This window comes from Lissotriton helveticus, chromosome 1_1 (assembly GCF_964261635.1).
Source record: "Lissotriton helveticus chromosome 1_1, aLisHel1.1, whole genome shotgun sequence".
In the NCBI taxonomy this organism is placed as follows: Eukaryota; Metazoa; Chordata; class Amphibia; order Caudata; family Salamandridae; genus Lissotriton; species Lissotriton helveticus.
Genome location: NC_136057.1, coordinates 1,311,791,202 through 1,311,811,756, shown reverse-complemented (window position 1 = coordinate 1,311,811,756; position 20,555 = coordinate 1,311,791,202). Strand labels below are relative to the sequence as shown.

General features: G+C 48.7%; 1 protein-coding gene and 1 long non-coding RNA gene across 5 annotated transcripts in view; one reads left to right on the top strand and one right to left on the bottom strand.

The window, feature by feature from the left end:
- The window catches only part of LOC144823223 (uncharacterized), a 94,234-nt gene that overhangs the window by 60,221 nt on the left and 13,458 nt on the right, over positions 1 to 20,555 (top strand). The gene's annotated exons all lie outside the window — the stretch shown is intronic.
- The window catches only part of LOC144823203 (serine/threonine-protein kinase N2-like), a 643,207-nt gene continuing 634,042 nt past the window's right edge, over positions 11,391 to 20,555 (bottom strand). For all 4 annotated transcript variants that reach the window (XM_078681534.1, XM_078681528.1, XM_078681543.1 and 1 more), the window contains one exon: positions 11,391 to 13,562. In XM_078681534.1, coding sequence (XP_078537660.1) covers positions 13,359 to 13,562 — 204 coding nt within the window. In that variant the 3' untranslated portion in view covers positions 11,391 to 13,358. The remainder of the gene's footprint in view (positions 13,563 to 20,555) is intronic.

The following is a 20,555-nucleotide window of genomic DNA, read 5'->3' as shown; positions in this document are numbered from 1 at the left end:
CACCGTAGGCTGGCGGAGAGATTCATGGAAGTATGGATAAATGGAATGGCACTCAAGTGGCTTAACAACTTTCTCTCAGAGAGATTTCAAACGGTGGTACTGGGCGCCTAATCATCAAAAAAATATCACCTAAACAGAGGAGTGCCACAGGGCTCTTGTTTGAGCCCGACACTTTTTAATTTATACATGGCCCCACTAGCTAGGATGGTGGAGCAATTAGGTTTTGGTATCGTCTCTTATGCAGACGATATACAGTTGATCTTTAATATCGGATCAAACCCGGCTTTAGACAAAATACGTTTTGCTAAAGGAATGCTTACCATTGCAAACTGGATGACTGCAAACTATCTCCAGTTGAATCCGGATAAAACCGAACTGATGCTACTAGGTATAGCTACTGAAGTCTGGACAGAGGATTGGTGGCCACAAGAGTTAGGGACCGCTCCATCACCAAAAAAGATAGTGAAAAGTCTGGGACTAAAGCTTGATCGAGCTTTAAATATGAAGGCCCAAGTCTCGGCAATCACAAGCTCATGTTATTATGCCCTCCGACTTGTAAGGAAAATATTACCCTACATTCCGCTCCACCATCGGAGAACACTAGTCCAAGCAATGGTCACCTCACGATTGGACTACGGGAATGCTCTATTGGCGAAAGTCGGGGAGACACTTATGGCCAAGTTACAGGTGGTGCAGAACACTGCCGCTAGAATGATTCTCAATCAACCGGCAGGCTCCCCCTCAGCGCCACTGCTAAGAAAACTCCATTGGCTATCAGTAAAAAAGAGGTCATTTTTCAAGATCTGTTGTCTGACCTTTAAAGCAGTCAATGAGACTGGCCCGATGTATCTACGTAACAAGATACGGAAATATATCCCTAGTAGGCATCTGAGATCAACAACTCAACAGTTGCTACAGCCCACGAGCATCCGATTGGTCAGGACGGGAGGGAAAACCTTCTCGTACCTAGCACTCAAGTACTGGAATCAACTCCCGTTGGGTCTGCGCACTATGACTAGCTACAACGGTTTTAGAAAACAGCTGAAAGCTTACTTATTTTAACTTAGAGTATTCCCGTTTTTAGCTCTAGGGAGGTTGTTTTAACTGGATAGCGCCGCGATGCCCCAGGGTGAGGTGAGCGCTTTATAAACTTATAAACTAAACTAAACTAAACTAAACTTACACTTGACCAGAACCTGGATAACACTGATAATCATACTGGATGTGGGGTTCATTGATACAAAGATGCCTCTACAATAATGCAACTTAAAATGGCTAAGTGCAATTACTAACATCAATTCATTTGAAACAAACATTTGTTATTGTATGTAGTCAGAAAGAAAAGAGAAACCCACTACTTGCTGTGCAACCTCATATCATACATATTTAAATAATATCTTTAGCATCTGGTACACCCCATTTAGAAAGGGAGGAGCTCACAGATGCCTTGAAAGAAAATAGAAATCACACATATAGCTAATCTGAAATGCCAATTAATAATGTTCACAACCAGTCGATGTATTGCACATTACTTGAGTATATTGTAACAATATGCAATTTTGGTCAGTAAATGTCGGCATTTCGACCCATTAAAGTCAATGGCTATCATCAGGATAAATGGACAGCCTTGTGCGATTACTGCATTAATAAACAGTGTGAGGGCCCCCATTAATGCAATTGTGAAAATTCACTGATAACTAGCAAAACGCGCCCACAAGAATACATAGCCAAATGAATGTAGCCACACTGCATGGTCCTCGACATGCAACTGGGTTCCAATACCATAAACGATTTTTATTGGTAATGAAATTACAAGAAAAAGTAGTGAAGGATAATTAAAATGAAAAGTTACTTTAATGATTAAGTTATCTCTTCATTTAAATTTTCTCCCATTTCAAAGTATCACATTTACAGACAGCAGGCCAGTAGATACTGTGCCACTTTTATATCTGAAAAATATAGTAATTGATTTAAATGAGTAATGTAAAGTGCAGAAAAATGTTGCATATTATGAACATTTTTGCAGAACATTCTTCTGCACTTGAAATTTCACCCATTAAGAAAAATGACTATGTTTCTGTTATACATGTAACGGTGCCACATATGGCTAAAGGTATGTGCTATGCTGCAAGTACATATGACACAGGCTCGCAGTCACCCATACAAATATATCCTATTCATACGAGACATGTTCATACATCTCCAAATATCACACTCACTGACACACATGGAAGCCCTGTTATAGTGCCCCTAGCCAAAGTATTTTGTTCAAACCACAGTTTCTGGCTCTAGGCTTAAAGTCAACGATGCTGTGTTTGGGGGTGTCTGGTAACAATGTGTGAGTTGCTATACCCCAAAATAATCAGGTGCTAGAAGGAAACGGTTGGTTAGTCACACTGCAAGCATTAGAACGGTCAAAACAAATTAGCCGACTCCACCAGGAACTAACAATGTGCCAATGGACCAATTGGGGCCTACAAGGAATCACTTGTGAGTGTGTCTAAGCTAACTTAAAAAAATGACAAATAGATGCAATGGGGAAACAGCAGGTTCGAGTACACTTGTCTGTCCTAATAGCTCTAACTGGATGAGTGGGCTCCGACAGAAACAGAGTCAAACATGACCTCTGATTCAAACAGTTACACCACTGATTGGCAGTGGATGGTGCCATTTTATGTCGCGACTCTGTGAATGTAAGGGCAACTAATGTGTCATTCCATTGAGTAGAGATCAGATTTATGTGCATTGGCGATCACAGGCAGCCTAAAGATTGATCAAATCATACTGTGTGAGAGTGATTGAATGGTATAATGGTAAGTATCGTCGATCAAAGGATTACACTCTTCAAAGTTTGATTCTGAACATCAAAGCAAGTCCATATACGCATTATTGTGGAGAGTGAGACAAAGTGTGCAGTACATACAACAGGTAAAAGTTTCAAGTAAAATTGTCCATTTACATATACACATTTATGAGCATATGAATCAGCCGCAATCACATTTATTCTGCATATATACAACCTTGTTAATTGCACATTTTGTTATCAAGAATTGACTCAAAATAGTGATTTATGAAAATTATTGTCACCTTTCTGAGTTCACGTCATTGAGTTTATTGTCAGCAATGTGTAGTAAGTCAATCAGTCTACACTTGTTAGTATTCGCTCTTAGACAATTTAAGGTGTATTATTGTAGGTATCCTTGTAGCAGTGAATCCCAGGAACCACTGTTAATGATTATTTAGGTACGATTGTGTTCTTAGAACTTGCATATGGTAGACGGGAGTATATGTCGTCATTGGAATGACCTTCAAGCTTGAATAAGGCAGACTAATGATCATGAGGAAGGTGTGACAGTGTGTTTGAATGTGGATAGGTAAAGCAATGATGTGTGTCTCCTTGAAATGTACATGAAATGCATGTATCTGCTTGAAAATGACAAGCATTTGCAATGCAATAGGTCTCGCATGTATGTGAGTTTGAGCTATTGACATTGCAAATGACAATGCCTTTTATTTTTGTTTCTGTTTTTACAACATAAATAAAAGGCATTGTTATTTACAATGCCAATAGCTAAACTGGAGTAAATGCGAAACCTATTGCATTGCAAATGCTTTTTTTTTTTGGCTGCCTGGGCCGAATTGTGACTCCAATCCAACCCTGGTGCGGGGTCCCGGGATGAGTGCACGCACAGGCGAATGGTTCACACGTGTGCACCCCCAAGGTCCCCTGGCATGCTTTGATGAAGCTGGTAGTGAATCAGTGCAAGTGGGTGCGTGAATCAGAGGGGCACGAGTGCAGCTCCCTCCGCTCCCCCACACTAACCGAGAGCTTGAAGGCACTTGTGTGTAAATCAGATTGTATGTCCCTCAGCCCTGTGTGTAGGTCCTCCGCGTCAGAGACCCCCCAGCCCAACAGTGGTGGGGAGGGAAGAGGGGCTTGCTTATTAATGTTAATCACAGACTTACCTTGTCATTTTTACTGTTGCCTGGCAATCGCTGGTGGCAAAGAATCTGCAGCAGGCGCTTTTACATCCACAATATATTGTGGAAACACAGCGCCGACCCGAAGTCAGTGCCCGGTGCCGTGGCACCTTTCGCACTGCCCTAGTGCCGGCCCAGGATTCCGAGGTCTACAGAGATACACACAGTATAAGTGAATCGGGGTGGGGCACCGACAGAAGCAGTTAACAACGGACACAGAGACATGCACTGCCTCACACAAACCCCGTGGGTGGGCTAGCGCTGCTACCTTCACCAGACACCCTCTCTAGGTGCTGGCTTATTCTCAGGGGCCCTCTGAAAAAGCCCTCGCCTTACTCGGGTCCTTGCCCCCACACTCACCTCTAGTCGTCTCTCCAAACAGAATATGGATCCGCCAGGCACCCGTCTTCTAGCAGCCACTCTAACACCCTAAAAACATTCTTTAACCAACACGGTCTGTGGTTGGTCTGTAGAAAGAACAGGTCGTTGTAGGCTCTCAGCTCAACCAGCCAGTGCCCCCCTGAGTTGATGAGAGGCCTGCTTGTGCCAGTGACGGCAAGCGGTACCACCGCCCCACTGCACAACAGTGCCCAGCACTGGTGCAACCTGGGCAGCCCGGGTCCGCCAGCCCCATCTTCTGCCAGGAACCGTGGACCACTTGCACAGCTGCCAGTGCTATTAACCAGCTACCTGGTACTTTTGTTGCTGACCGACCTTGGAAGTATAAAAAGCGGAACTGGCCCCGCCGAGACATCTTAGTCAAAAATACACATCACTAGAATGAACATAATACACAGAGATGCCCACAGACGTTGCCACAACGAAAACAGCAGAGCCTGCGCACGGCCCTACACATCTTTAGGACTCTGCCCACTAATCACTAAGAAACGCGTGTCAGAGAACACCATTTCACTCAAGATCTCCTGCTAGCGCCTTACTGCAGGGACTGCCCGCTCCAGGCACTGGATGTGGCTGCTATAGATACAATCAGAGCTACTCGGGGTTGGACTCGATAGAAGAACAAGCATTGGAAATGCAATAGGTCTCGCATTAGAAAAGTTGTAGTTATTGGTCTTGTAAATGACATATTTTATTTATTTGTTGGTTTTTAAAATTGCTAAATTGATGGCTTTGTCATTTACAATGCCAATAGTTATAACTTTCGCGAATGTGACACCTATAGCATTTGGAATGCAACATGTTTTGTATTTACGTCACTTAGATGGCAGCTCTGGTCGTTAGGCCACATCTCTAGAGAGCAGGAGAGTGCAGCAGGGGAGAGAAGCACAGCAATGCAATAGGTCTCGCATTAGGAAAGTTTGAGCTATTGGTATTGTAAAGGACACATTTTTTATTTATGTGCTTGTTTTGAAAATAGCGAAATTAATAGCTTTGCTATTTACAATGCCAATAGTTTTATCTTTCGCAAATGTGACACCTATTGTAACACAATATGTGTTGTGAGGGTGAGGGGTTGAGGGTGAGTGAGGGTGAGGGGTTGAGGGTGAGTGAGGGTGAGTGAGGGTGAGGGGTTGAGGGTGAGGGGTTGAGGGTGAGTGAGGGTGAGGGGTTGAGGGTGAGTGAGGGTGAGGGTGAGGGGTTGAGGGTGAGTGAGGGCGAGGGGTTGAGGGTGAGGGAGGGTGAGGGGTTGAGGGTGAGTGAGGGTGAGGGGTTGAGGGTGAGTGAGGGTGAGGGGTTGAGGGTGAGTGAGAGTGAGGGTGAGTGAGGGGTTGAGGGTGAGTGGGGGTTGAGGGTGAGTGGGGGTTGAGGGTGAGTGGGGGTTGAGGGTGAGTGAGGGTGAGGGGTTGAGGGTGAGGGGTTGAGGGTGAGTGAGGGTGAGGGGTTGAGGGTGAGTGAGGGTGAGTGAGGGTCAGGTTGAGGGTGAGTGAGGGTGAGTGAGGGTGAGTGAGGGTGGGTGAGGGTGGGTGAGGGTGGGTGAGGGTGGGTGAGGGTGGGTGAGGGTGGGTGAGGGTGGGTGAGGGTGGGTGAGGGTGGGTGAGGGTGAGTGAGGGTGGGTGAGGGTGGGTGAGGGTGAGTGAGGGTGAGTGAGAGTGAGGGGTTGAGGGTGAGTGAGGGGTTGAGGGTGAGTGAGGGTGAGGGGTTGAGGGTGAGTGAGGGTGAGGGTGAGTGAGGGTGAGGGGTTGAGAGTGAGTGAGGGTGAGGGGTTGAGGGTGAGGGGTTGAGGGTGGGTGAGGGGTTGAGGGTGAGTGAGGGTGAGGGGTTGAGGGTGAGTGAGGGTGAGGGTGAGTGAGGGTGAGGGGTTGAGGGTGAGTGAGGGTGAGGGTGGGTGAGGGTGAGTGAGGGTGAGTGAGGGTGAGTGAGGGGTTGAGGGTGAGTGAGGGTGAGTGAGGGTGAGTGAGTGAGGGGTTGAGGGTGAGGGGTTGAGGGTGAGTGAGGGTGAGGGTGAGGGTTGAGGGGTTGAGGGTGAGTGAGGGTGAGGGGTTGAGGGTGAGGGAGGGTGAGGGTGAGTGAGGGAGGGTGAGGGGTTGAGGGTGAGTGAGGGTGAGTGAGGGTGAGTGAGGGTGAGCGAGGGTGAGTGAGGGTGGGTGAATGAGGGTGGGTGAATGAGGGTGGGTGAGGGTGAGTGAGGGTGAGTGAGGGTGAGAGGGTGAGTGAGGGTGAGTGAGGGTGAGTGAGGGTGAGTGAGGGTGAGTGAGGGTGAGTGAGGGTGGGTGAGGGTGGGGGTGGGTGAGTGAGGGTGAGTGAGGGTGAGAGGGTGAGTGAGGGTGAGGGTGAGTGAGGGTGAGGGGTTGAGGGTGAGTGAGGGTGAGTGAGGGTGAGGGGGTGAGGGGTTGAGGGTGAGTGAGGGTGGGTGAGGGGTTGAGGGTGAGTGAGGGTGAGTGAGGGTGAGGGGTTGAGGGTGAGGGGTTGAGGGTGAGTGAGGGTGAGGGTGAGTGAGGGTGAGTGAGGGTGAGTGAGGGTGAGGGGTTGAGGGTGAGTGAGGGTGAGTGAGGGTGAGGGGTTGAGGGTGAGTGAGGGTGAGGGGTTGAGGGAGGGTGAGGGTGAGGCTGAGTGAGGGTGAGGGGTTGAGGGTGAGTGAGGGTGAGGGGTTGAGGGTGAGTGAGGGTGAGTGAGGGTGAGGGTGAGTGAGGGTGAGTGAGGGTGAGGGGTTGAGGGTGAGTGAGGGTGAGTGAGGGTGAGGGGTTGAGGGTGAGTGAGGGTGAGGGGTTGAGGGTGAGTGAGGGTGAGGGGTTGAGGGTGAGTGAGGGTGAGTGAGGGTGAGTGAGGGTGAGTGAGGGTGAGTGAGGGTGAGTGAGGGTGAGGGGTTGAGGGTGAGTGAGGGTGAGGGGTTGAGGGTGAGTGAGGGTGAGGGGTTGAGGGAGGGTGAGGGTGAGGCTGAGTGAGGGTGAGGGGTTGAGGGTGAGTGAGGGTGAGGGGTTGAGGGTGAGTGAGGGTGAGGGTGAGTGAGGGTGAGGGTGAGTGAGGGTGAGGGGTTGAGGGTGAGTGAGGGTGAGTGAGGGTGAGTGAGGGTGAGGGGTTGAGGGTGAGTGAGGGTGAGGGGTTGAGGGTGAGTGAGGGTGAGGGGTTGAGGGTGAGTGAGGGTGAGGGGTTGAGGGTGAGTGAGGGTGAGGGGTTGAGGGTGAGTGAGGGTGAGGGGTTGAGGGTGAGTGAGGGTGAGGGGTTGAGGGAGGGTGAGGGTGAGTGAGGGTGAGGGGTTGAGGGTGAGTGAGGGTGAGGGGTTGAGGGTGAGTGAGGGTGAGGGTGAGGGGTTGAGGGTGCGTGAGGGTGAGGGGTTGAGGGTGAGACAGACAGAGCAGACGGCGCAAACACAGACAGGAGGCTGCACGTACGGCAATCGCAGAAGGCTCACGCACACAGCGTGCATAAGGTATACCTACATAGCAGATGACGAAGTGAATGTACACACAAACTGTGCCTACAACAGTAAATGCATTCCTTTAGAGAACACACAGAGTATACAAAACATGGCGCACGCCTGCGGGCATAGTCACAAATAGGCACCCATACAGTCTGCGAGTACAGCAGACGCATGCACACAGCAGAAGGCAGCCTGCATAGAAAGACACGAGTGGAGCGCACACGCAGGGACATTCACAGCGTCCACATGCACAGAGCGGGGTCACAGCTGACGCGGCGCTCGTGCAGGATACAACACACATGATTGAAGAGAGAGACAACTTGGAGGAATGCTTGTAGGTGTGTGTGTAGACGATGAGGGTGTGAAGCAGCAGGAATTTATTCTCCTATTTTTTTATATGAAATGTTCAGTTTTCTGATTGACATTGTATCAGCTGGGATAGATAGTCAAAGCTGCCTAGTAGAAACTTCCAGTAAATTAGTATCGGGAGAGGCGGCATAACATGATTATTCGCTCTGCATAGGAGCTCTTTAGATGATGCAGTCTAATAAAAAAAATAGAGGTTTGCCAATGACATTTTGCTCCAAATTCAAAGATACAGCTAACTGCTGATTTACCTTAATCAGTGACACGGTGAAGCATGAACGCATGCGGTAATGACGGAGATGCAGTTCTTGACCCGAGTTACAGTTTCACGTTTCTTACTGGGGGTTGTTTTGCAACTTTACAGATTGGAATAATAATAATCCACTTTGCTGAACAATATAACATGTGAATTCACCACGAACCTATTGCAACTCGGTGTAAAAAGATAAAATCCCAAATCAAGACACAAGTATTGTTGCAAAAGGTGGTGTGAAGCAGCAGGAAAAGACAGCACCAACCCTAATGAAAACGAGTCAAAAGAAACACGAGAGACGGCGGAGGGCATTGCTGTGGGGAGGGGGGAGGAGAAATGCGACACGGCGGGCAGGGGAGGGGGCGGAGCGGGTAAAAAAAAAACAAGACGGAGAGAAGGCAGAGAAGGGGAGGGGGGAGGAGAAATGCGACACGGCGGGCAGGGGAGGGGGCGGAGCGGGTAGAGCGGCATGTGGGTGTGAAGCAGCCGGGGCCTTTGAAGTGAAGCTAAGCTTCACTTCAAAAGGTGTGGGAGGAATGCGGCTGAGGGAACAGACGGCGATTTGGTGACGGGCACAGCACCAAATCGCCGCAGTTCGGTAAACTTTGTTTAAAGCCCTATAGTCTCGCTCTGCTCAATGCGCATGCGCATTGACAGGCGAGACCTAAAAAACAGACTCCGAGAAACACAGTGCTGTAGGAGGTCTAACAATCCCAGAATGGATAACCTGCTCCTGCCACAAGGGGCCACGAATGACCATATTCCTACAGAGGTCAGTCGGAAGCACCAGTGTATGAGTTGTCCGTGCCAGGATGTGGTTCTGTGACACACAGAACACACAGAGCTCGGCAGCAGGCACCTTCACGTGGATAGTTAGACCGGAACCCGTGCATAACAGATCAGCAGGGCCGCGGAGCCATCGGACAGGCACTGCAGCTGGGAATCTGCGCGCCGTTGGAGCAGGTACTGGAACCCCTGGAAGCAGGAAGGTTACACACAGCGCTCCGAGGACGGCGCATGGATTCGTTAAATGAGCTCATAGTGGCCCCTTGAAGCTGTACACTGCTCTCTGCAGTGGGCACACAGATCCACCGAGCTAGCTTTCTAAGACTAAAAGCCATAGCGAGCAGGGCACACGCATTTCTGCAGGAGGTGCCCAGACCCACTCCGCACATAGACCTCTCTCTGCACACAGACCTCTCTGCACACAGACTCAACATAACAGATTCAACCAGGCATAAACAGCGAAAAATAGATAGATATATTACGAGTGACAATGAACTAGACGTACCTGGGCCTGTCTCTGCAAGTCTCGTGGGCATCCTCGAGGGTCGTTTTTTTTGCCTCCTCTCGGTAAATAAAAAAATTACAGTTTTTTTAGGGCTTGGCGGACACGTCTCCGGGGAGGGGGCTGTCTCCTGATGGTGTCATTCATTGACTGGGGAAGGAGACAGACACTCTTAATTGAATTTCCCTGGGGGGAGGTGGATTGTCCTCTGCTGGAGGGGTGGCGGTGCAAGCTGTCCGTGTGTGGGCAGTACGGCTTACAGTGATGCAGCCAGGCTAATGGCCCAAGCTGGATAAAGGATCGCCCCCTGGGAGGCCACAGCACACCACAATACCTCCTATCCACTTCCCAAAAGTCTTATTTTATGTGCAGACTGTGCCTTAAAAAACTAGGCTGCCCTTTTAAGGTTCACGTGGGTGGGGTAATTAAATTAATGTTCTTAATTGGCGCTAATCGTGTGGGAAACACCCATTCACCGCGCCTTTGTGACATGTGAGCTGTAATATACAAACAGTAATAGGGGGGGATGCCTAAATAGCGCCTGAGAGCTCTGCCACAACAGCGGTTACTTTTCTACAAATCAGTGGCAATACATAACGACCTCCGAAGATAAAAGCTTAAGTAGGCCCAGCAGTTGTTCTCCAGACTAAATGATTCTGCGGTTGATGCTTGGCTAAGCCGCAGCACCACAAACTGAAATTGCTTTTATTGTGAGATATTTTGGGATACACCTACCTGCGGGCTTTATGTCCGCAGCCCGGATTAGAACGGAAGCCAGGCAACTTGTTTTGGGACGGGGCCGCAAACAGGAAGCGGACGGGAGCCTAACCCGCGCTCCTGTAGTCAGCCGGAAGATTTGCCTGTGAACTAGTGGAGCTCCCGTGGTCGTGGAGAGCCCCGCCTGTTGTCAAGACTGACCCGCAGGCTGCCGAGGGAGACAGGGACACACGAAAAGACCCCGGTAAGTGTGGGGGGAGGGGGTGCGCGCGCGTATGTGTATGTGTCTGTGTGCGTGTGTGTGTGCGTGTGTCTGTCTGCGTGTGTCTGTCTGCGTGTGTCTGTCTGTCTATGTGTGCGCGCGCCTGTATGTGTGTGCATGCAGAGGGGTGGGGGCTGGCTGTGTCTGTGTGTGTGCCATTAATGCATGCGAGCGGAGCGAAGCGAAAGCAGGGGCTGGGAGTTCGTCTGCGCAAGCGCGGCTCAGACGCGCGCTCCCCGCGGTCAAAACTGAGACTGCAAAAGCGCGCGTCTGAGTCGTGTCCCACATTCCCAAAAACGGATCACAATAGTTGTCGAAGCACTGCAATCAATGCTTACGCATTGAATGCAGGTCGTGCTTCGACCTAAAAAGGTAGATCAGATATCATACCTTTGATTTGATTGTGTTTTTGGAGGGTGAATATGGTAAGCTACAGACCATGCCGTAAATGTGATTGCGTTCTTGGAAGGTCAAAATGTTGATTAGAAAGCAAGCCATAGATGAGTTTGTGTCCTTAGAGTGTACATACGGTACACCTGGGATCAAGCCATCGGTGTTTGTACTCCTGGAATTTACTGGCATAGATGAGCAACCAAGACAATGCTGTGATAGAATCCCTGAATGGCCAGGTGCTACAGAAGTAACTTGTTCAGACAGTGGATCATCTTGCCGCTGTGAAAACAAAAAATACTCAAAACAATAGTAAAAGGTGGCAGTGTTTTATTGTATTTCAATGTGTAACATAATACCATCCTCTGATCTCTTTGCAGTTTTCTCTTTTGGTATGATGCCATTTGTTGGTAGGAAAAGCCACAGCGGCACTAGGGCATTGGTATAGGGAAGGAGAGGGCCTTCTCACTTCCTGCTGTTGAGAAAGGCACACAGAAACAGTCAAATGCTACAGTTCACAGAAGGGTGCAGATGTAAAATCCATGTTACATCTCTATATTCCTTACTACATAAGGGATAACTCGTCATTGCCACAGCTCCTATTTGAAGCAAGGGGGGATTCTGTTTTCAGACTTTGTGTTTTCCAAAGCACATTCAAACGGGATGCCATCCAGTGGAATAGGGAGACCATCTCCTGGCTTTGGGACATCACATTCTCCAACCCTACACCAAGACGGGGCTTAGTGCTGCTATGGGTTCAATAACAGTAAAAGTCCTTCATTGAAAAATCTACAATCATACAATACTTCTCCATTGGCACAGTCAGGTCATAATGCCTAATAGCAGATGCCAACTGAGTCGGAAATAAAAATGGCATCACGTGAGTTCTCTGGAGTATACTCTTCAGTCTTCACAAGCAGGTGGGAAACATAACTGCATTTGTAAACAATAACACACAGAGCACTTGGAAATGTTCCAAATAAATTTGCTTCATTCTTCTTATGACGTTTCATTTTAGCTGATCTCAGGCTTCTCCAGGAAATCCAAACCGTGCTTTCGGATACCGGAAAGGCCGGTATCTTCAGCCTGTATTTAGGTAAAGCGTTTGGGCATAATAATTATGATTTTAGCCATGATATTTTATTAAGTCAGATAGGCCATCCAATCATATGTTGGGAGAAGGTGGATTACCTTTGGCCAAAAATAGAGGGCTGTATAAGCTACCTAAATTAAAGACCCTGAACCATGCTCTCTAATTTGAAATCGAGAGATAACTGTCCCAAGCCAGTCTTCCAAAATCACACTTACCATCGAAGGATGGCATTCACCTCTGTCAAGCCATCAACGTTTGGGAACGGCACTCCAAAACCAGGCTCACCCTAAATAGATATCTGGACTTTTCAAAACCTTCCCTAGAAAAGAGTAGAGGCATCCGTCTCTGTTGGGCTAGTGACCTTTCTTCAAACGTGGTTCATATCCGTTACCAGTTTTCTAAACCCTGATGGACACTTTGATTTCATCTCTCTTCTACACCGACTTCTTATCCAGACATTCCATCCACACATCCCCTTGACGGACATCTCTACTTTTCTCACCCAGACCCCAGCCCATATTACTCTATTATGTTAGCTTCCATTGCCTCCACAAGGAGACCAAAACTAAACTTCACTCATCCACCACTATCTGCTCTTCCAACACGAATCACTCGAAGACCCAACTCTGAACTCACCCCTACTTAAAATACTTTCTCTTGCCAAGTATCAGCTAAAACACATACTTGCAGGAATGCTTTCTCTCATCATGAAGGACATGACTGGACCTGGCACCAGGTTCCACAATATACATACTTTAGTAATAAAATAATTAAAACTACATGATAAAAGTGGTCCAAACCAGATTTGAAAATAAGGCAAAATGGTCCAATCCCAAATCACATTTGGAATAGGAAATGCTGATCTAAAACCCTGGCTAACCAGCTCTCTCTAACCCACTGCCATCCATATGGATGCTTGTCCCTATTTAACAGCTAGTACAGATCCAGCAATGCGGAACAGAAAACGAAAAAAGGGAGCTGGTTTAACAACACCCAGTCCTGAGGCAAGGAGCATAAAAACCAGACTATGGAGATGCAAAGCCACCGTGGAGATTTGCCATGTCCACTGTGCATGGCTGCTGTTGCACGGATTATTACGCACTCAGGGGCATGTCTTTTCTCCGCGTATCAGCCTGTTGCTCTCATGCGGAGCTGGACAATGATTACCATCAAAGTTAATCTTAGAAGCTAACAAGAATCGGAGACATAATCAAACTCCTTGAACATGTCCTGATCCTTTTTAGTGAGAATCCGGGGCTCCCTTGGGGGGGTTAGCTTCGGAGGTTCTGCTGTGAACTCCTCGTCAAAGTTACTAACGTCTTCACGCCACTTAATCACTGGGACAAACGGAGGCTTCAGACGCTTGCTAAGGAGAGCTTCCCAGTCCATGTTCTGTGGGAACAAAAACAAAGAAATGTTACAAGGTATTCCTTTAGAATGAGAAAAAAAACTGCAATAACATATTTAGGTGTAAAATATTCTGTGCCACCTCCTGATTCCGGCCTAGTGATAGGGAATTGTTCTGAACAAATAAATTTGGTCCAGAACCCATGCCTAAAAAAATCTTTCATAATAAAATTCTCCCTTTTTGATCGCCCTAAATTGCTTAGGATTTCAAATATCAGATGTTTAAAGAAACCAGTAGGTCAAACCAGTGTCACTATACAGCCATTCAACCAGTCGGAATAGGCTCTCCTAAAGCGGAGAATGTTTCCTTAAAATGAAAGATAAGAAGCTGCTGGACAATAGAGAAAGATTTAAAACTGAGATAGTACGTACGAATATACCAGCATCAAGGATTCAAATAGTTAGTGTGGAGTATACTCATTCTGAGTGCTGCACAAATTCCAGCCACATAAAAAGGAAACAAATACCACACACACAGAGTACCTTACTCTCAATCCCTGTTCGCAACTACTAGGGAACTAACGCACAAGTTATTTACCTTCGGTAACGCCTTATCTGGTAGAGACTATCTTGCTTCACATTCCTTACATTACAATTATCCCCAGGCGTCAGACTGGATCTCGAAATTGTTTGTGAGCAGTACCCCTGCGCAACAGTAGGTGGGATCATTTGACTCCCTGTGGCATGAAAGCCCTGTCCCTAGAAAGACAGGGGAGGATGGGTGGGTCGCTGAGGAATCTACGGCTAGATAGTCTCTACCAGATAAGACGTTACCGATAATAAGTATTTGTTCACGTGATTGAAACTATACCTCCCCGGAGGTAGGTCTGCGGACCAATTTCATATGAATAAGTCCTGCAGGACCGAACAGGTAAAGTGCCCATCCCTACGGACATGACTGGCCAGACAGCAGTGTTTGGTAAATGTGTGCAGGGAAGCCCATGTTGCCTGGCCGATGTCCAGGTCCAGAACTCCGGGAGCTAATGCAGTGAATGCAGCTTTAGCTCTGTTTGAATGAGCATGCAAACCCTCCGGGGGTTGATTCTTAGCCAATGCTCAACAGATTTTGATGCGGACTGCGAACCTTCGCAAGACTGCCTTCCTTTCGACATAACCCAAAAAGAGTTGGTCATCCACTCGGAACTCTTTTGTGCGATCAAAGTAGAACGACAACACTCTTTTTGGGTCCATACAGTGAAGGAGCTCCTTTTCCTTGGAGGGATGAGGAAGAACGTAAAAAGTCAACAGAGTGATGGTTTGGCCTATGTGAAACAGAGTGACCACTCTCAGAAGAAAGGAAGCTCTTGTACAAAGCACCAGTTTGTCTGGGTAGATGTTAAAATGAGGAGGCTTGGAGGACAAGGCCTGAATCTCACTGACCCTCTGAAGTTATTGCCACGAGAAAGGCTGTCTTGATGGTAAGGAGCCTTTGTGGACAATTGTGCAGAGGCTCAACGAGTGTGCCCGTAAGAAAAGTGAGGACGAGGTTGAAAGCGGTCAACTGTCGCCGCTCAATCTCCACACAAGAAGACGGAGTTTCGACAGGTTTGGGTGGAAAACGCTCCCCTGTTGCAGTGACAGAAGATCCTCCTGAAGGGGCAGCCTGATTGGAGGGCTGATGGCTATGCTTAACATCTCAGGATACCAGACTCTCCGTGCCCAATCTGGAGCCACAAGGATGACTTGGGCCCCACCGTTCTTGAGAACTCTGGGCAGGAGTGGTATGTGCGGAAAGGCGAACAGGAGGCCTAAGCTTCACTCGAGTAAAAAGCATCTTCGAGTGAGAGCTTCCTTGGAAACTCCAGCACGCAGAACTGCTTACATTGCACGTTCTCAGTCGTCAGTGGCTAACAGATCTAACAAAGTCTCTCCCCACTGCTGAAAGAGACCTTGAAAACCTTCGGATGGGGAAGCCATTCGTGATCCGTTAGGCATCGTTGGCTGAGTTTGTCCGCTTTGGCGTTCAGCGAGCCTGTCAGATGTTGAACCACTAGGGATATGACCTATTGTTCCAGCCTTGTTCGGAGACCCAGGGCCACTTGAACAAATGATGGACGGAATGCTGAATGATTCAAACATCCCCCAGTCAAGAAATCTGGGTTAAATCCATTGTTCTTTTGCCCACTGCGCCACCCCAGTTTGGACCCAGCCATATGCAAATCAGTCTTGACCCTGTGCCCCAAAGGAACAGTCCAGACAGAACTGCCAAGCCTGGACCGGAAACAAGCATCCTGGGACCGGTTTCGGGGTATGCCACCCTTCATCAGCCAGGCTAGCTTGAATCCAGTGGCACAGTGAGCAAGGGACCCATGTCTGGGCATACCCATCCCACTTAGGGCGAAAAGTGTAACTGCAACAAATGATTAACGGAATGCTGAATGATTAGACGTGGGGCCTCCTGACAAAGGGTCCATGACCCCACCCCGCCCTGCTTGTTGTAGTACCACATGGCGGTGGTGTTATCTGTGAACACTTGCACTAGCCTTCCCTGGATGGAGGGTAGAAAGGCTTTAATTGCCAATCGGATTGCTCGGAGCGCCATCAGTTTGATGTGGGGTCCGTATTCCACCGGAGACCAGAGTCCTCTGATCTCTACCTCTCCCAGATGGCCATCCCATCCCAGGAGTGATACATCTGTCACTACCATCCGATCTGGTAGTGGAAAAGAGAGGAGTCTGTCACTGACCCAATTGCAGTTTGTAAGCCACCACTGCAGGTCCTTTTCAGTTCCATCTGAGAACTTGACCATGTCGGAGTGGTTCCCCTGATGCTGCAGGATACAGGAGGCCATGAGGTCCAGAATCCTCAGAGCCATTCTCACCGAAATCCAGGATAAAAGCTTAAACATCTGTATCATAGCCTGAATATCCTGGACTTGTCATTCGGGGAAATTGGCTCAAAACCATACAGTGTCCAGAACAGTTCAGATGAAAGGGAGCATCTGAGAGGGAGTCAGGTGTGACTTCAGCAAGTTTATAGTGAACCACAGTTAATGCAAGAGTTCCACCATAGTCTGGATGTGCGAGAGGACAGCCTGAGGTGAGCCTGCCTTCAACAGCCAATCGTCGGGATAGGGAAAGACTGGCACCACTGATCTCAGCAGATGAGCTGCAACCAGCATCACCTTGGTGAATACCTATGGGGCGCTGGTGAGGCCAAAAGGGAGCATAACAAACTGAAAATGGTGAGAGCCCACCATGAACCGCAGGGAACACCTGTGGGACGGCAGGACATGAATGTGGAGGATGCATCCTGCAAGTCCAGTGCCACAATCCAGGGTCCAGGGCAGACAGGACATGAGCAAAACTGAGTGTCTTGAATCTCTCCTTCTCGAGGAAAAAATTGAGAGAGCACCGGTCGAGGCTAGGACGTAGGCCTGCGTCCTGCTTTGGCAGCAGAAAGAAGCAGGAATAGCAACCACAACCTACTTCTGGCGCTGACACTCTCTATGGCTCCTTTGGCTAAAAGAGCCATCACTGCCTGGTGGAGAAGGGATAGGTGGTCCTCTGTCAGCCTGTAATAAGTAGGTAGCATGGAGGGAGGGGGTAGTCTCAAAGGGGAGGGAATAGCTTTCTCGGACAATCTGCAAAACCCACCTGTCCGATGTTATGGACTGCCAGCTGGGCAGGTGATGGCGAATCGTGCCACCTACTGGGTGCCCATGATGGCAAGCAGGCAGACTAGGAGGGCGGTGAGGAGCCCAGCCGTGGCCCTCACGAGCATCGCGAGGAAGCCAACATGGCGGCAGCTATGAACCAATCAGAAGGGAGGGATGCGGTTTAGACGTCCAAATGCGTCATGGGAGAGTCTCGGTTCAAGAAGGAGTAAGACGGATGAGACGGGGTGCATCGTCCTCGGCGAATGAAGGAGTGGAGGAGCGTCGCAAGAGGACCGGACCAGAGGAGAACACAAGAATCGGAGCTGCCGAGGAAGCCGGAGAAGAGCCCCCGGAGGTCGTGGACGACCCGCGAGAGGAGGAAGAGGACCCAAGTGTCGAGACACGCTCGCAGAGCACCGCTGTAGAGCCCTGTGCCCCCAGGAGGGACAAGGAGGCTGGATCTCCCATCACCACGGCCCAGGAGGGTGGACTCAGGCAAGTGCAGTGTGCATGTTCTTTTTCGTTAAAGGGTTGGTGAGCAGGGTTGAGGGCCACATCGCCGTGAGCACCGTTACTACCCACACCTAGGCACTTCACAGGTAGGGCACTGGTGGAGGAGCACTAATTCCCAAACCCCCGTAAATCAGGGAAGCAACAGCCTGAACAACTTTTTTGTTTGTTTGTTTCTTTTGGGTTTCTGCATCCCTCCTGAGGACCACACCCAGACGAAGACAAGGACCAAAGGAACAAGAGACCTGAGACAAGGATATTTGGCCCTATAAGTTGGAACTAACCATACTCCCTAAAAAGGATACTAAGAGTACTGGAAATTCCCTGTGACAAGAGTATACGAAATAAAGACAAATAAACCTAAAAAGGGCTGTAGGCTTCTTATCGGAGGGTGGGTTTGGGGTGCGCAAACGGAGCTTCCTAGTACAAGGGCTTGGTGGCTGCAGCTGCTTGGGGGGGGGTGGATGGACTGACTAGGCTGGATAGCTTGCACGTCACAGTGCCTTGGAAGGTATAGATGCGGTTGCATGACTCTTCTGTGGTCACAAAAGGAGCAAAAGGTGCCTTGAAGGTGACGGGGGGACATAGAAAGGCCCAAGGACCTGGCCAAAGCCCTGTTGCCCTTAAAGTGATCCAGTGCTGAATCTCCCTTGTCTTCGACAGAAGGCATCAACGGGCATGCCCATGAGTGAGGATTGGACATCCCCAGACAAGCCAGTCATCCTCAACCAGGCGTGGCATCACAGGGCCACGGTCAACAAATCTGTTATGCCTAGTGAATTGGTGGGGTCTAGTCCACAGCGGATGGTAAGCCTCGCTGCATCCCTTCCATCGGCAACAGCATAGGACAGCACAGCCTGAGCCTCCTCTGGGACCATTAGTAGCACCTGTACAACTCTATCCCACCGTGCGGGAATAGTGGCCCAAAAGATTCGTTCACAAACCGCAGTGCAAGGCTGGAGGAAGGAAAATCTTCTTCCCAAGATTGTCTAGCCTCTTGGATTCCCTGTCAAGGGGTATGGTAGGGAATGCACCAGGATTTACATCGGACGTGGAGGCTTGGACCTCAAAGCTCTCTCGGGAGGGGTGAGGAAATTTGGGTCCCCTGGAGTGAGTGGTGGAGGCAGGCAATCGTCCTGTTCACAGGAGCCCCTGTGCTGGGCTTGGACCAAGTCCTGCGCAGGACGTCATTAAGTGCCTCATTGAAAGAAAAAAGCAGTTCTGATGGGGACACTGATCCATGTTTTAGCCCTAGGAGAAGCCAACTCAACCTCAGTTTTTCTCTTCCTTGAAGAGACAGAAGACCCTGAGGCAATGCTCCCTACCTCTGAAAGAGGGATATCCTTGTCCTTTATCCTTTGAAGCCACAGGAGCAGACGACCCTCTCTGTCCCGGAGGGTCTTTTGAGGAAAGGTTCTGCAGATCTTACATTCCTTCGCCTCATGATCCAGATACAGACAGTATATACATTTTTTATGTGGGTCCTCTTTGAACAGCCTTAGCTTTCCACAGGAATCACAAACCCTAAAAAGGGATTTAGAAGTAGACATCCTTTGAAGGTTAAAAAACCAAACAAGTAAGAAGAAACTGAGCAGAGCTCAGGGAGACTCCCTTCACACGACGTGCGGTAGAAAATCTGAGAGCCTGAGCCTCTGGGGAGAACATTCTGGTGGGTGCTGTCGCCTGATTGGCTGCAGTTTGGTCTAACATAATGACTAGAATAGTCATGAGTGTGGGAGCTTTTAGCTCCTGTAGCTAGGGCTACTTTACTTCCTGGTTGGTTATTACCAAGGTTTTTTGGTTATTACAGGCATATTATTGCTTTTTTATATACCGTGGGACTCCCACTCCGACGACGGGGAATGATTCAGGCATGTGAATCTATGAAAGACACCCCAAATACTGGAGAACTGGTATGGCGCCTTGCCCTGGTGGCACGCAGATACTTGATCAAAATATGAGGGGTGACTTTTTTACCCCAAGCCAGTCCCACAGCTGAATGCTAAGGTATGAGCATGGATGAGTTAAAAGAGGATCAAAGAATTGACTACAAGAGGAAACATGGAGTAACTAAAAGCGCTGCGCATTCAGCTGTGCGACTGGCTTGGGGTGAAAAAGTCACCCCTCATATTTTGATCAAGTATCTGCGTGCCACCAGGGCAAGGCGCCATACCAGTTCAGCAAGAACTCTTGAATTAATATGGATGATCATTGAAAACATTGGTGTGCATCCCTGCACTTGTGTGAACATTACCATGATTTATTGCCCTACCCAGGGTTTGCACCCAGAACCAAAATGACTTAAAAACGTACTAAAATTGTTTTGGTTAGGTGATCCACACTGACGGCGATAACATCTAGTTCTTTCTAATTTGTTTAGGGATAAGGGTAGCATTATCTGAAGGTGGAGCTATTTACTTCATTGTTGAAAATTGCAGGAGCTAAGAGACAAGTTTATTATTGCAGTGAGCGTGATAGTCTGCATTAACGTGTTCGTTAAATTCAAATTCCGCTTTTGTGATGAATGGGGGACTGTAGGTCAATGTATTATGGGAGCTGTAGTTGTCTTGGGGCTTGTTGGGAACGTCGAGGCAGGAGCGGTTCAGAACAGGTGACCTTTAAGAACGTAGGAGGGAGGGATTTCAATTAGTGCATTTGGTTGAAAACCGAGTGGCGTTTTGGGGAAGGTAACAATTCTGGTAAACGTGAGACAAACTCGGAGCTGTAAAAATCGTCCTGGCAGGTATGTGTGTTTGTTGACAGAATGTGGCGAAAGTGGGAAGCTTTAATTGAGTACATTGTGGGGAAGGATTAGGTAGGTAGAAATGAGAAGTTAAATGAGGGGAGCAATGAGCTGTATTGGCGACCAG